The 16,935-nt window shown below is 38.2% G+C and overlaps 1 protein-coding gene across 3 annotated transcripts in view; it reads right to left on the reverse strand.

Moving 5' to 3' along the window:
- The window catches only part of sphkap (SPHK1 interactor, AKAP domain containing), a 113,564-nt gene that overhangs the window by 25,654 nt on the left and 70,975 nt on the right, over positions 1-16,935 (reverse strand). For 2 of the 3 annotated variants that reach the window (XM_016661553.1, XM_016661554.1), the window contains exons 3-4: positions 10,221-10,323; positions 8,188-8,298 (exon numbers count right to left, since the gene is read on the reverse strand). In XM_016661553.1, the coding sequence (XP_016517039.1) occupies positions 8,188-8,298; positions 10,221-10,323 (214 nt within the window). Of the gene's footprint in view, positions 1-8,187; positions 8,299-10,220; positions 10,324-14,856; positions 15,209-16,935 lie in introns of those variants that run through there. The other variant, XM_007573622.2, reaches the window with a different exon arrangement.

Genomic DNA, 16,935 nt, shown 5'->3' on the forward strand with positions numbered 1-16,935 from the left:
TAAAAGGTGGTTTAACATTGCTTGTCCCATAAAATTTAAGTTATTTTCTTCATTTGGTCACATTATCTACAGACATTATCTACACAAGGCCATTTCCCAAATAAAAATAGAAAAATGCTTTTTTCCACTGAATAAATAAAAAAACCTTGAACAATCTTGTTTAAGTAAGCAGAACTACATATACGGTATATCTGGAGTGAGCCACTGTTTGTGTTTAAGTGATGTCTCTCGAACTGTTTCTGTTATTCTAGCCAATCAGTCTGAGAAAGACCAAGCAGTGAAGTTTAACCCAAACTTGATCTAAAGTACCAGTTTCTTTGCATATGTAGATTATAAAAATTAGAAGTCGGGGTATTTTACTGTATGTCTCAATTCTGCTTTCTGGAGCCATAATTTGATTCAAAATCAATTTTCTATACAAAACAGTTATTCATAATGATTTCTGCTTCTATCTAGGCAAGGGAAGATGAAGACAGCACATGGATAATATGAAGCTCAGCCTGGCTTGGCTCGATGCAGGAAGGGTGCCTGCTCCCTTCCTGCATCATCCGTTTTGCTCTTATGAAGTGATCACAGGGAGAGTGCCAGACTTTCTGCTAAAAGACTTTAGATTTATTTAGTAAAGAATCGTTCAAATGTGCATACGTCCTCACTGCATTGGTTAAATACAACTTAAAAGTATTCATATTGCAGAAAAACCATAGTGGCAGCAGACTAGTTGAAGCAAAATATCAACATCGCTGTCCGAGCGCCTTTCTGCATAAAACACGGCCACAACATCTGACCAATCACAGGGCTCTGCATGGTCTGGTCTTGCACACGGTGAAGCTCGTGTCATGAAGTTGTTCAAACAGAAACGTCAATGTAAACTCAGCATTCCCCTTTAATGATGTGCCAGTTCACCGTCAGGACACTGCAGTGAACCAGGAAACAAAACAACGAGGAGCAGAATTCCCACTTGTAAACACATTTCTATCATATATACAATTAACAAAAACGGCAAGACAATCTGTTTTAGCTTACCGTGCAACCAAACCCCTTTAGGAAAGGGTGAAATAGTTTGGTAAAAGCTGAGAGGTTTGGCTGATTTAGAGTTATTTCCCGCCGTAAGTCAGAGCTCATCCAGCAATATGGTGGCATATTTATTCTGTTCTCTCTCTGCGCGGACTGCGAAAGGACAGGTCAGGGCACAACGCAAACCAAGAAGGAAGTGTTTGAATCCAGTGATGAATGACTCGCTCTCCTCCAGACGGGGCCCACAGATCAAAGCAGGACGGCAGCGAAAAGGGAGAGAACAGCAGACACTCTGCAGACTTACGTGCATGTCGAGTCGTTTTAGATAAGAAGAACCTAATTTTCGTACAACTTTTTTTACTATTAAAAAATGATTTTAAAAAGTCTCTTTGTCCCACTACACGTCTGAAACATTTGAAACACCAGCGACAATCCAATCCAGACACGTTCTCTTGCCATTTCCCCCTCCCCCCCACAAATAAAAGAAAAGCAAAGTTCCCTTTCAAAACACTCAGCTTGTCAAACCATTCAGCAGTGTGATGAAATTCAGTGTGACTATCGCGGTATTATGACACTTATCTGTGTCTTCATGCATTAAAACATGAGGAAATGATCAAAAGTGACAACATCATGCAGCCAGCGGTAGGTGATGCACCGAAATTCAAAAACTGTTAAGCTTTTATCTTTTATTTAGCTCACATGTTTATGCATTTCTTTTGTTTTATTTTTGACTTTTCACATTCAATATCCAAGTTGATAGACGACAGGAAGATTAAGCTATTTTAGAGTTTCTCAAAATTTAGCATCAAGTACATCACGGCTCAAAAGACCTCGTTTCTTTTAAAATACACCACCACCAGGCACAATTATAGGTGCCCAATTGTCAAGGTGAGTCAAAGCAATAAAATACAAATTTTCAGCTGTGACTTTATGGTCTCAAACTAGAAATAATCAGGAAACTAGAACTTTTTATTTAAGCACATTTATATATAAGAAAAAAATGGCCTTAAGGCAAAAATAATTAGTGGCCCAAATAGCGCCACCTATTGTAATATATGAAATAAGCATTTATTGCACTTTTGCTTTATTGATTTAAGTAGCTAAGAACTTTTATTTTGTAATTCAGAACTTTAGTTGACCTTTACACACATCTTTATCAGTGGTTGAACTTTACAAATAAAATACGGAGAAAAACCATGAAGCTGTAGATCAATCAGGCAGATGTCCAAAAGATGGATTGACTATCACATGACTGGAGTGTTTTGAGTGAGAATCCTCCTTCTAAAAGTCAAAATTTAAAGGGCTATCCGATTTTTTAAAATGGATTTCACACGCCTAACCTTTACAATACGAACAACTCGTGCCTCTCTCTACAACATAAAGTCGTCCTGAGACGATTTTCAGCGGAAGCAGAGCCTTTTGAGACCAAGGCTTGTGTCTGGGGGTTTTGGCACCACTCAATTCAGCATGCAGCTGCTCACACTTTCAAAGTGCGACATGAGAGTGCGAAATTGGTGTTCTTAGTTAAACTACTGCTATTTCTGTTACCTTGGTGACGATTTATAAAACACTTGATGCATCTTTTAGGGAGTATTGGAAAAATGTCAAAACACTTTTGTGATGTATTGGCATTTATTTATTCCTGAACAATGCGGACCGTTTCAGCCCACGACACATTAAAAGCGATGCTTCGGTTTGTGGTTAAAGGCATACAAGTTGGCTAAGTGTTTACTCTTTCTGTTGTGACATTACTTTGCTTGTGTTTTAGCACAGCAGAACCAGATCGGAGAAGACAAACAACTCGTCATCCGTGGAACGATTTACATGTGAGAGGAAACATCTGAGTAAATGGATAGAGGTCATTGTCAGCGTCACATTTTGTTGCTTTGCTTTGTCTGAACGGTGTGCTGCCTTAACACATAAAGGATGCATGAGGTGATAGAGCTTCATCAGAAGCCTTGGTTGCCTTCGTCACAATTAATTAAAATGCACAAAGTGTCCATGTTCCCGTCAGTGACCTAGTCAAAGCAGAAGTTGATAAAAAACATTTAACTATTTAACTATATTTACCTGCAGTCAAATGTAACCTTCTCGCTGAATGCAAACATCAGACAATTGATGTGTTTTTTTTATTTTTTTATTTATTTATTTATTTTTTTGCCTGCTGTGATCAGGTTACATCCATCTGTCATCAATTCACTCTTTTATAGGCCTGTGTCCAGGCGCAGAAACCTCAGATGTTAACTTTAGAGCTGTCGTTTTGCAGGTCACTCCAATTAGCCTCGTTGGATCATAGATTCATTCAAAGCAGTCACTTATCCATGCTGATGGCAGCTCAGGAGCTCAAATCACAATGAGTCCACAACCATGTTGTTGTTGTCAAGTGCTGCCTTATAGTCTGACAGCACATGTGAAAGTTTCTCTGTATGAAACTTTCACGGTGGGAGAAGCAGTGTTGTGCATAGACGTGTTTATGTCAACGCATGATACAAACACAGCTTCTAACTAGGGCTAGAACAATTAATTGCATTAACTGTGATGAATTGACTATTGAAATAATCATCAATTAATTTAGTAAGCCATTATTCTCTGCATACAAAGTCTGTATACTCCAGTTAACAATTAATTAAAAGCGTTTGCATGTAAAAATGTTCTACCCAGATCTCCTCAAGTGGCGTATTTTTGTCTTCATCTGCTTATAATGCTGAGAATGTGGCAAATCTCCAATTTGCCACATTTTGCTATCCAATTACTAATTGGTTGATCCAAAAACTCGTCAACAGATACACAGCATTGATGATGAGTCAAGCAGAAGGGTTTTAGCTTTTCACATGTTGGTGTTAGAGATTTTTAGCTGCAGAAACATCATTAGCTACAAATGACCCAGCACTAAGTGAATGTTATTGCATTTAGGCAAAAAAAATAAAAAAAAAAATAAAAAATTGGATTGTTTATCTGCATCTTTTGATGCATTTCTAATATCATATAAGTATGCTTAAAACTGATGAACTAAAAATCTGCCATTTTTTTGTCAGAATAAATTGATAAATGAACCGATTACAAAAATAATCAAAATATTTTAGGTAGTTTCTAAATATGCCAGCTTGCTGGACCAGGTTACTTTTATGCTCAAAGTTGCTAGTCACCATTTAAGTTTAAGACAAAATTGATTAACAAAAACAGCTGATTGTGATCATGAACCTGAACTGCTGGAATTAGGATTCTCACATCCTGAGGAACAGATTACCGCATACATACATTCACCAAAAGAAGGAAACCACCTTAAAGACGCAGCTTAACCCACACCTTAATCCTTTAGTCGTTCAGTCGAACCCGGATCAACAAATTTAGGTTCTCATGACTGAGATAGAAATTATCATCCAGAAATAGGACTACTCAGAATCTAATCACAAACACTCACACATAAAGTCAAGTGGAAATCAAGAAGATTTCTTTTCTCTTGACATTCAGTCAAGAGCACAAAGTCCATGGAGTTCATAAAGATATGCATCACATTTTAAATGAAAGTGCAAATGAGAAACTAAAGGAGATGAAAGTTGAGTTTCAGGAAGTTTCTAAGGGTGAAGACTGATGCCCTCGCTCTAAGATTTCTTTTCTACAGCTGTGAAAAAATAAAATAGGTAAAAATGTATTTTTAAACAATTATTTCAAAAATAAATTATACCTTTTTTGGTTTTTGTAAAAAGTTTCCTGTTGTGTGTAAGCCAAAGTCCAAAATGTTGAGAGAAAAAAAAAAAAAAACACATTTTAACTCACCTTGTAATAGACTAATATGATTCAAATCTGCTTTTCAAGAACTTATGTCACTCCCAAAAGTTCAGACTAACCTACAAAGACGTGTTAAACCCTTAAGAAGTTTTTATTTCATTGCAGAGTTTAAAGTCAAACCAGATGCTGTAAGCTATGAGGCTGCAAAGCAATGCTGAAAATGTTTTCACATTTTTTCTGAGCATGTCTTTGTTAAGGTTGTGTGCAAGAACCCAAGTGCAGGTTGGCAGGGTGGAGGATGAAAAAAATAACTTTTCATTGAACTAAAACTAAGCTAAAGGCGCTACCTGGCAGCAACTTCCGAGCAGGAATTCAGAACTGAAGAATACGGAAACAAAGCTCGGCTGGATACAATACAGTGACTAGCAATGTCGATGATCTGGCAGGGAACAAATCAAAACTGTCAGGTTTATCCACAGGGGGAGGATAATCACTAACACAATGCAGGTATGCTGTTTAGCAAAAACAACAAACAGAGGCTGAGCAGAAAGCCAGAATTAACTAAGAAAAAAAAAAAGACAGCAAAAACAGGTACAACAATGGATATGAATTTAGGCATGAGTGCTTCTTGTCAAAACAAAGCAAAAACAAGATCACCATCCTTACATTTTTTTTTTTATATTTAGGAGTAGGTTTTTCATTGACACATTTTATCTTCATTAACTCAATATAAAAATGAACATTTTAGCAAAGTGCTTTGTAGGCAGAGTACATAAAATGTAGCCCAATAAAAATGCTAAAAGAAGAAAGCCGAGTACAAAACCAATATTTTAGTAAAAATAGTGAAATAAGATCATGTTTGACTGACTGAACTGAAACAATTTGAGGGCAGCATGGCACCCACACACGTAACTTCTGAGAAGATAGAATCATTTTATATCACCTGCATCAAAAACTGCAGTGCAATCACCAGAACATAATTCAAATAATAAAAAAAAAAACCCCGTAAAAGAGCTATTTGAACCCCATCTGGAACGGTTTGTCACATTGGGATTTACAATGCTTTTATTTTAACACAATTCGTCAGTATCCAGCCAAAACTCCAAACTCTAAATGTGACTACAAATAAAGGATTAACCAATTAATTCTTTCCTGTATGTTTATATGTTACAGACCAACCAAAATGTTTGCTCTGTTTATCTAAATACGGTAAAAGACCAGATCACTTTTGAGCTGATGGCACAATATCAATTTTACCTTCCTGGGACTGAAATCCAGACTTTAAATTAGGTCGTCACTGCAGTGAAAGGTCAGTGTGTCATTCTTAAAATCAGTTGGGAAAACAAATAATGTAAAAGAGCTACTCTGAACTGAAAACCCATGAATAATTTGATGCAGGAAAAACACAACATGTTCATCTGTTTATATGAAACAATTTCACATTTAATGAAACTGTCATAACACAGCAAACTTGAAACTAGTGGTACATCAACAGTGAGAGAATCCTGAGTGTTTTTAATGCTTAACTTGCCATTTAAAATACGTTATTAAAGAAGACACATCAAGATGAGGCGAGAGCTGGGTCTGCATGGATCTCCTTAAAACTAACAGCAGTTCTTAAGTACCAAAAACTAAACATGCAAGAGAAATGTGAAACTAAGCCACAGGGATGGATGAAGATTTTTGCAAATGGCTCGATAAACTACAAACACTGATTAAAAACTAAATTGTTAATGGATGCAGAAATGAGCCTGTAGCTGTGAGCACAGTAGTGAGAACATTTGGTGGCACGATGCGAAAAGCTCTATCATTTGGAAGTAACATTTACATTACTTCATAATTATTTATGCAAAATTTCTCCAAAGATCCAATAGATGGCAAATAGGTACTGAACACTGAGCAGGGATTCAGTCATTTGATTCGGGTGTTTTAGACCAGGAATACATCTAAAAGTTGCAGGACAGCAGATCTTGAACGGTGGATTTGAGGATCTCTGTTCTAACCTGTAGTTTTAATAACAATATAAAAGCTTGTCAGTGTAAACAGCTTTGCTTTATAGGAATGGCTCGGCTTTTTTAAGGCGTGTCAGTGGGAAAAAGTTAGTAAAATTAGTACCGTAACTACAGCAGCCAGAAAGATCTCTGCTTACTTTTAATGGATCAATTAAGCATAAAGTTTGAGAGCAATTATCTTGGAAGAAATATCCTCTTAAATCTTAACCTTAGAAGTCTCAAAAGACGGTGTCAGAAACTTTTACACTGATTCACTTTTGTGCAGTTCAGTTGTTTACGTAGATCCCTGTGGCTCTTACTATGAGGAGCCATCAAGTAGGAACAAGGCCTGCAGTCTGTTGCCAATCTTAATACATTACTCAGTCCATGTGGCACTGCAAAGGGAAATGTATTCACATCGATAGCTATGACTGAAGTTATTTTAGCTGGCTGAAATCTGCTCTGAAATAAGCTGTGGCATTGACTAGGCTCCTAAACAAGGCAATTCAAGTTTATTTGTATAGTATAATTTTTACACAAGTTAATTTTAAAAAGACTGATTTGACTGCTACCTACAGGAGAGAAGATACTGACTGCCGATAATCACAGACCCCTGTATCTCAAATGTAAAAAAAAAATAAAACAGTCGTATTAATATTATAAAGGTGTCTGCATACTTCTCAGTGTCGGCACATGCCCATATCCATTGTGTAAATGAATGGAGTATGAAATTCATTTTGAGAGATAAATACTTTTCACAGGAACCCCATACATGTTGTTGTAGTCCACAAACCAAAAATCTGCGACAGACTGGCTCATGCGATGAAATCAAGAATGCTACAAATGTCATTCCAAAACGTTATTTTCCTACGTCATTATGTCTTCTGAAAGGCAAATATGCAGAATGTTATAACCATAAACCTGTGTATTACATTTCTGTTTCAGTTCAGAAGAACCTTTCCAGCCAAGAATGAGAATAGTAAAAAAAAAGAAGAGAAATGGGAATGTCCTTAATTAGACATTTCCTAAAGAAAGCAAAAAATTTTACAAGGGTAATAAAAGTCGTGCAATTGCAGCCATTGCAGTGGTCTTCTGCTCTGTCAGCAGAATGAGTTTTCAACCGCATTAAATCCCATGAGCCAAAGCTTTCAGCTAAATAGCAGCAAGGAACCACCAGCGACCTGCTGTAAGGACCATTCTTTTTTTTTTTTTTTTTTTAACCATCTTCGTGTCCAGACGCCATTTAGTGACAGCACACCGAGCAAAGTTCTTTTTTTTTTTTTTACATGTCATCACTTATCGTTTTTTTTGCAAGGAATTTCAAACTGTTTCCTTGCCATCCTTTATGACCACCAGCATACCTCCCACAGCTTAAAGACAAGTAGACGTGACACGGCCCGGCTGTGTTGCCAAAACGATGTGCATGCTTCTTCGATCGCAGTATGCTACTCACCAGGGTGCAGCTGCTATCTGCATCATCATCCAGCAAGCCCAGTCTGCACAGAGTCTTTTCGTTCTTCAGCCAGTACTCGGATGAGTCCAGGACGCTGTTGCTGCACAGAACCTGCAGAACGTAAACGGTCTTAAGTCTCCTTCTTTTAAAACGTGAGTTCATGAAGTTCGGTATTTTTTAAATATTTATTATATTTGCACCAAGACATCCTCTGCCAACGAAAATCATTTTATGCTTAACCAGCTCTGATCGCTCGGCTGCAAATTAAAAATACAATCTTTTCTTAATCTGTAAACACAACATAGCCAGTCTTGACAAATCACATTGATAACACCTACTTTGATGTAAAAATTGTTTCTGAGACTCAGTCAGGCTATTTCTTATATAAGTGAGTCGTTTAAAATGATTTGAAAGGAAGCACAAACGGAGTAAGAAATCCGTACTATTCTAGGAAGCATGTCTATGTTTGGGCACCCCTCCCAACCCCACCAAGGGACAAGGGTGTAAAGAAGATGGATGGATGTCTACATTTAGGTAACCAGACTGAGCTAGACCTGAGCAGACAACAGGAAGCTGAACATTTACAGCAAGGTTGGTCATTTTTGCGCTTTTAAAGCGTCTGTTTCTGTCTGCAGCGGGCATGCCAAAAGGATATGTTGAGTTCTTTACAATATTAGGTACATTAGGGGTCTACTAACTCTACAGATGATACACATATTATCATATTAATGCTAAATGTGCTAATCTCACATGGTGTCACCTTTCCTGCCAATACAGCAAGGTGTCTAAGGCTTTTGAACAGTAAAACAATTTAATATAAAATTAATATTTTTCCCTTGAAATCTGTTTTAAACAGCTTTTATTAATGTTGAAACGATCTTACAATACAATTTTTATATCTAATGTTCTATTTACTTATAGATACCAATGTTGCAGATCGTCACACTATTTCAGAAAAAAAAATGTCTATGTATGTATAGTTCTTAAAAATGTAATTTGCTAAAAACCAACGAAACGAGTCATAAAATCAACCTAGGATGAGTTTATGTTCTGCATCGTAGGACTCATAATTTGTCAGATAAAAGCAAACAAACTGTAGTTACTGAGAGAAAATGTTCTTAAAACCTGCAGGGTAGACAATTGCTTTTGTTCCTCTCCTTCTCACACACCGTACCTTACACCTGTCAGGCTGTCAACACGACAACTCCTTTAACATGCTGAAATTAAACAAACTTGCTCCGTATTACAGTGACGAGGGGTGATCACGACAAAGACCGAGTTTGTCCTCAGAAACTCTTTCACAGCATACAAAGCACATTACAGCCAGTAAAATTATCCTTAAAATATGAAACCTGTGCAATTATTTTGACATATGACACCTGCATGTGCACTGCTCATTCTCCATGTGTATTTTTAGTGACATCTCATGGCCCCCTCATGCTTGCCCCCACTGGAATAGACCATCTGTTCAGGCCTTCAGCCAGGTAATCGTGACGTATTTGCTTAGCTGATCTCTCTGGGAGGGATAATGCTTAAGGCTGCTGGTGCTGGAGCCCGAGGCCCAATTACATCAAAGAAACGGCTTTTTGTCTCTACAAGACCGTCGAGTGGAAGACAGTTATGATGATGAGCAGGGGGGCTAATGAGGAACGCTCAGTGGTCCACACGGGGCAGGGTCAGGCGTATTAAAAGTAGACCTACAGACAAGTTGAAAGGAAATTCATTCCAGGAGCATCTCTGCTCACTTATCTGAGCCGTTTCCCTCACCGTCTCCCTCTCTTCCACTGGGTGACGATAAATCTCCTGGAGGGAGGTGAGGACCTGACTGTTACTCTTATTACACAACCTCGGGGCGTCACTGGCACCCGAGGGGAGGAAATTAATATCTCTTGCACAGCTTGAAGCGCACAAACACAAGTCAATGGAAAGACAAATTCGACCCAGAGGTGAGAAAACAAAGATGTTGAAGAGCAGACAGAGAGTCGGGGACTCGTCCTGATCCGAGCGCACGAGACAGAGGTCCCTGTTCTCACCTTCTTGCAGGCGCTGATGGATGAAGCGACCGTGCTTTCTGTCCTGCCTCCGTCCACCTCACCGGACTCGGATCCTTCAAACATGGCAGACGACTGGAAGTTGCTGGAAAAGCAAAAGACAAAAGGGCACAGAATCGACTTTGTCAGTGCAAATTTCCACCAGGTGCTCAAAAACCTCGCTTCGAAAATCTCAAGTCAGTGATGCATGGCGGTGCCCGCTCTGACTAGAGCAGGCCATCACGTTTCATTTGCTCATGTTCAGAAGCTGCAGCCTCTGCCGCTAAAACAACTAGGCATCTATTGCAAGTCAGGATAACCATTTCAACATTTCATGCTGATATTATGCCAAATTTCACTTATTTTTGCAATGCAGCAGTCAAAAAACAATGCTTAGAGTTGAGAGTTCACCTGTAATAAAGTCATAATAACAAAAAACTTACAGTAAGATTTTCCACCAAACATGCAATACTTGATAGAATAGAATAGAATAGAATAGAATAGAATAGAATAAAATAGAATAAGTGGTGAAATGTCTATATTACATCTCCAAGGCAATACATAGAAACTTTCCATAGAAATACAATTTGTGGCCTGTTGCATTGACTTTCACTGCCTTCAATGCCCACACTGGTTGTGCATGTTTAGTGTGTGAGATGCTAAAGCACAGAAAGCATAGTGGTGACACTGTGATGAAAGAAAAGAGAAAAAAAAAGACAAGGAAAAAAAAAGGACAAATTCTAACCAACTGCATTATTCATCAGCAGTTTTGCCGTTACGTGTTTTCCTGAATTTTCTTTGTTCAGCCATAATAAATAAGTCACGTAGTCATGTAGAAAACTATGACAATTAAAAAATGACTTGGAATTTCATAGTTTATTCAGCAAAATGTACTGAACACACTTCTTTGTTAATTTATTGAGCAACCACTTCTGTTCTTAGGATGTCAATGGCATTTATAATTCACGAGATGAAATGTGTACTACATGTGCCTGGTCCATACACCTTGCTTCAGTAAAGGCCTGGGTTAAGCCACCCTCAGGCCACAGTGAACTGCACTTATATTTTTGCAGAGGGTTGACAGAGTCTCCAACTCATAAAATCTAAAATGAGATTGTGGGCTATAAAACTGAACTTAGCCTGAAAAATTTAACGTTCAATAATAGATAAATATTCAAATATTCAAATACCAGGGTTGCACTGCAACCAATAAATTAATTAATTAATAAATAAAAAAGGTCCTAGCATTCTTGGCCAGTGAAAATAAAGCAAAGCACAGGAGCCTGCGGTGAAGAGAGTAACCATGTTAAAAAACCGATACGCTGTTTCACTCCTCAGAGAATTTCATCCTGGGAGAGACGGCCACAGTGTCACCATTTCCATCTTGAAGTGAAAGCAGATGCCAATGAACCACTACCAGAGATGTCTTTTCACTGTTTTATGAAATATACTGTTGATAAAAATACCCATAGTCAGAGAGCATATCGATGCAAAATGAAAAGCTCAGCAAAGTCGCACCTTAAAATCTGGAAACAGAGTGTTTCACCAGTGTTGTTTATCTGGTTCTCAACAGAAAATCACCCATGCCAACAAAACAATGTTTAACTGATATTACAAGATAATTGTAATTGCAACAACTGCAAACTGTAACTTTGTGGCAGCTTAAAACAACACTGACTTGGACACCAAATCTACTCATATCATTGTTTGAAAACAATTTCTATGCATGTGTTAAGTACGAATAAAATAAGTGCCATAGTCATTTGAGCATTTCAACACTTTTCACTACAAGTACCCTAAATGAAGACGAGTCTCTAATTGTTTTCATCACTTTTAAATTGCATTAACTCTAACTGATTTAACTTTCTTCTTTTTCTTTTTTACATTTTCTGTTTTCATTGACCATTTATTAATAGATATATATTTTAGCATCCATCCTAAAACAGCTCATTTTATGAGCCATTATCATTTCTGTGTCATTCCTGTGACTTTCTGATTGTGTGTTAATCCACCCCCTCCCTCCCTTCACTCTCACACACATCAGCCCTCTTCCTTACATGTACCATCCCTCTACATGAGCATTTCAGCTACTGCTTACCAGGCTCACACTATCTAACATGGTCTCTTTTGCAATCTGTACCTACGTAACGTCTCTCTCTTCTCCTCCGACAATGAAGAATCCCCCAAATCCTGCCTCCTTCTCCAGCCCTGAACCTGAAGTTGTGACGCCAACAGCAAACGTACTGATTATTTTGACACATTTTTCTGTCTACTTGCATGATTTTTAGTCTTCATTTCTCACAGCTTTTTTGCGCATCCCTTACATTTTGGTGGTTTGTCTATTGCCACTCATTTCCCTCCAATTCCGATCTGCTCAAATGACGAAATCTGATAACTTTGGTCAAAGATGAGGGAAGGGCCTGGAAGATTTCACTGGATTAGTCCAATTTCCTTTAACAAAATCTATCACGAGCTTTCATATGAATAAACATATATATCACACCCAAAAAAGTCACTATATTCTTCAACTATATATTGGGTTTTGTGTTACATATTTGGAGCCAAACTTGTCTTTTTTTACTAGTTTTTTTTCTGAGGTCCATTAGGCCCACACCAGCCTCCTAATTCTCAGGAGTGTGTGTACAGATGTAGCAGCTCTTCTGTTGAAAGCTTACAAGAGAAGACACAAAGCTTAATGTTTGAAGGTGTTCTAAGGATCAATTTATTATTGAACATTTCAATTATATAACCTATTCAACTATTAAAGTGAATTAGCTATTAAACTTAAATAAATTATGTCAGAAATATAAATTAAACTCTATGAAAAAGTATGCAAATTATTAACCCGGTCTCATTGTTTAAACTATAACAGTTTGTTTGATCAGTATTGCGAAACATAAAGACATAAGGAAACAACATATCACAGTGGTGTTCAAACGTTTCACCTCTGGGGCCAAAACTGGCACATATAAACAAAATTCATTCACTTAAAAATGCAAAAATTGGTTCATTGTGATTTTTCCTTTTTTGTGTGTGTGTGTGTTTTACCTGCTTGGTAATAAGCAACATTTTTAAGAAATCAGTAAGTTCTTAAAGATCCAAAACATTAAAAACACTTCGGACTGCTGCCTTATTAAAAGAAAAACACAATTTCAACATTCCTGGGGGAGGGGAAGGGGGGGTTCATCAGTTGATTTCTGGTTTGCTGGTCAAATTTTTTACCATTCTTGACTTTTAGTCAGGGGGTTGTTCAAAATCATTTCAAGGGCCACAAATGGCCTCTGGGCCGCACTATATGGATACTCCTGACATATCAACTTCTTGTGGTAAAAATCTCCCAATATTACTCAACAACATAAAAGAGACGGTTCCTGTGATTGAAAACAAATACAAGTGAAAACTCAAAGGAAGGCGTCATTATCCTCTGTTCATGCTTTTACTGAGATAAGCCAACCCAGAGCTTATCTGCAAGAGCATTAATGAGGATCAGTTTGGAAAAATGAAGAGGCTGGGCATGCATATTTAAGCAGGAACATCTGTTTTTCTTTTTACATAATTGACATATTCCAAAGCAAATCAAAAAGGATCTTCCTTTGGAAGCCCCCCATGGATCATATACTGTATCTGCTTGCAGTTTGTCAACATGGATATGTGAGCCAAAGTAAACGGTTCTGCCCTTTAGACAGTAAATCACACACACACACATGTGCTTTAAATAGTCTTCTGGATCTGCAAAAGGCGCATCAAAACAGCCATCCAAACAGTCGTGGTGAATTTCCCGGATGTTCGTAGAAATCCAGTAACGCAGAGCAAATAAACAATTAATTAAATAAATCATGTGTGTGCTATAGCTAAAAAAACAAAAAAAATCCCAAACTGGTCTTCACGAAGCTCGTGAATATGTCATTTTTAGCTGACAACTAAAGATCAGTGGAGTATATTAGTCACGCTCGATCTTCTCTCCAGTCTTTGCGCTTCAAAACCAACCTCTCCATCACGACACGGGGAAGAGTGACAGCTCGATGCACTCTTCTGCTCCGTGGGCTCCAGCTACCCGTTCAGACAGAGGACACAATTAACTCCTGACATGTCTGTTTCTGGAGGCCTAGTCCGCCGGAGAAATTTTCTGAGCTCACTTCTTCACCACAGCACGTAAAAGAAACGAGAAGCACGGCACCTGATCGCAGGAAACGAGAACTTTTGGCGCTGGACACAATATTTCGCAAAAAAAAAAGAAAAAAAAAAGAAAAAAAAAAGACTGCATTATTTCAGTTTTAATCTGCATCACTTTGTATTTGCAAATGATAAAACGTGACTGTTGCCACAGATCTCGTCCTCAGTTCAGCTGACACACAGGGTACAACGCTGACAGGTAGCTTGTGACAGCACTTTAGTTGTGCCTCACTTCTCTTTCACTACATCCGATGTGACGTCCTACATAAGATGGCAAACTTTATTTTCCACTTTAATAAAAAAACATCTAAATGGCCCGTAGTGAATCATAAGAACAAAAAAATACATAAAAACAGTAAAGTTGTGACACAGACACAACTCTAAAATCACGATTAAGCTTAATTATTTTGGCCTGGTAAATTAGGTGATCATTTAATATTATGCGGGATAATAGGAAGTGTCTTACCTCGGTGTTTTCAGAAGGCACTTTGCGCCTGCCATTTTCTCCAAAAAATACCCCAAGTGCTTGCGCTAACTTCCTCTGCGCGGGATGAAAGACGGGCAGAACCTCAGCACTCTCTCCGATCCAGATGCGCATCCTCCGGTGGAGCACTGAAGGAATGCCAGACTGTTCCAGCGCGATTGGAAAGAAAACTGGGCTGATTTTAGAGCCGTGGTGACAGCAGCAGCAGCAGCCGCAGCAGCAACAACACACTGCCCGTCCTGCGCGTCTGTCCGCAGAGCGAAAGTGCAGCAGCTCCGCGTCGATGAAACCTAATGAGCTGCACGACGCAGGCAAGGACGCGCGCCAGATGAAACCCGCGCATGTGTAGAAACAAGAGGCTGTGATGGGATCCGGCGTGGAATAGATTCATAGCAGGACAGATTCTAATGTCAGACCCTTAGGTCTGATTAGCCCTCGAATATGACATCTGATGAATAACACCAATCACTTTAAAACAAAACATTTTTTTTCCCCCATGTTTAGATTTTTTTCGCAACTATCACATCCGATTGGAAACAACTGAGTTTTCTGCTCGATGTCCAAAATGAACCATGAGCAGTTCCAAGTCTGACAACACTCTTTAGTGTGGATGTCAGCGAAGGAAGATGCTCCAACAGAATAAGAGCTACTAAACACACTTAGAGAATCGGAATTTACTCAAATACACAGGAAGAAACCATCAAACACTAGAAACCAAACAAGTCAAAGTCCCAGGGCTAGCCCTAATTTGCAGCAGCCCCTCTCTCACTCACAGCGTGACAAAGCCTTTTCTCCTAATTAAAAGCAGAAAGAGAAGAAAAAAGACGTTTTATATCATTTTTATACCTTGTCTTGTCATCCTAAAGGTACTTCAGAACCAGATGAAATCTCAATCATCAGCTTAAAACTTTACAAAACCTGAAATAAAAGAAGCCATAATCCTGACTTGACTCTAACAGAGAAGCTGTGAAAATAACTAAAAGATTGGGGTGACAGCAAGAAAGTCCTCTAACATCACCAAAAATAAATTGTTAAAATATCAGAGCAAAAATGTGTTCAACAATTATACAAAGTGCTTGATATGTGTACTGTGTACTGGCATTATAGCAATCCATTAAGCTATTTATTATCTAGAAGTGTATAATTTTTGACATGTTCATTTTGCTGTATAAATATATATATATTTATATATTTTAATGATACCCCTTGTACAGAGTCCTACTGTCTATTGGGAAATATTTCTGACCAGAAAAATACTTCTTAATTGACAGAACATTATTATTAATTGCATGCTGAATAATCTTGGCCTAACTGCAAATGAACCACTGCGGATGTTTTGTGGCTGATCCTACAGTGGAATTTCTCAGAATGTATTTTTTAGAAGCACAGGCTTTTGTCGCATCTGGGAATTTGCTGCAGAGAACAGTGAGAATGAACTGCAATGATAGCCTGAGGCTAGAAGCTGCTCAACAACAACACTGGTCAGAAAGAAGACATGCCTTAAACCACACAAGAAACTGCAACATCTGATAGAAACTCCCATGGAAGCTATTTTCATTCTACATTTGCTAGAAAACTGCAATTCTAAAATCAATAAATTAAACTTTTTTTTTTTAAATGATGGCCTCTTTTTGAAGACTCACATCATCCAAAGAATCTTTTCTCACACCCCACTCCAAATTGCCAATTGAGCCTGTCGTGATCTTTTAGGACAGCCATTTGAGACCCTTGAGAATAATCTCTATGTCCTTTAGGTCTGATGGTAAATTTACCTCCCTTTATGTGAGAGGCAACCAAATAGCAGGCACGACCTCCATTTTATACTGAGAATAATGTCAAGGGAGGAGAATGAAGGAAACTGTGAATTCTGAAGAAACCACAGAGAAAGCTGGAGCTTTAATGAGGTTCTGAGAGAGAGAGAGAGAGAGAGAGAGAGATAGAGAGAGGGAAAATCACTTTATTTTTGGCTTCCCTGTGTTGGCTAAAGTACTTTGCTCTATACGTTCAAAAGAAACCATACCATACCAAGAACCAGCATTTCTTATATTCAGAAAAACGTTG

This window comes from Poecilia formosa, unplaced genomic scaffold (genome assembly GCF_000485575.1).
Source record: "Poecilia formosa unplaced genomic scaffold, Poecilia_formosa-5.1.2 Scaffold335, whole genome shotgun sequence".
Lineage (NCBI taxonomy): Eukaryota > Metazoa > Chordata > Actinopteri > Cyprinodontiformes > Poeciliidae > Poecilia > Poecilia formosa.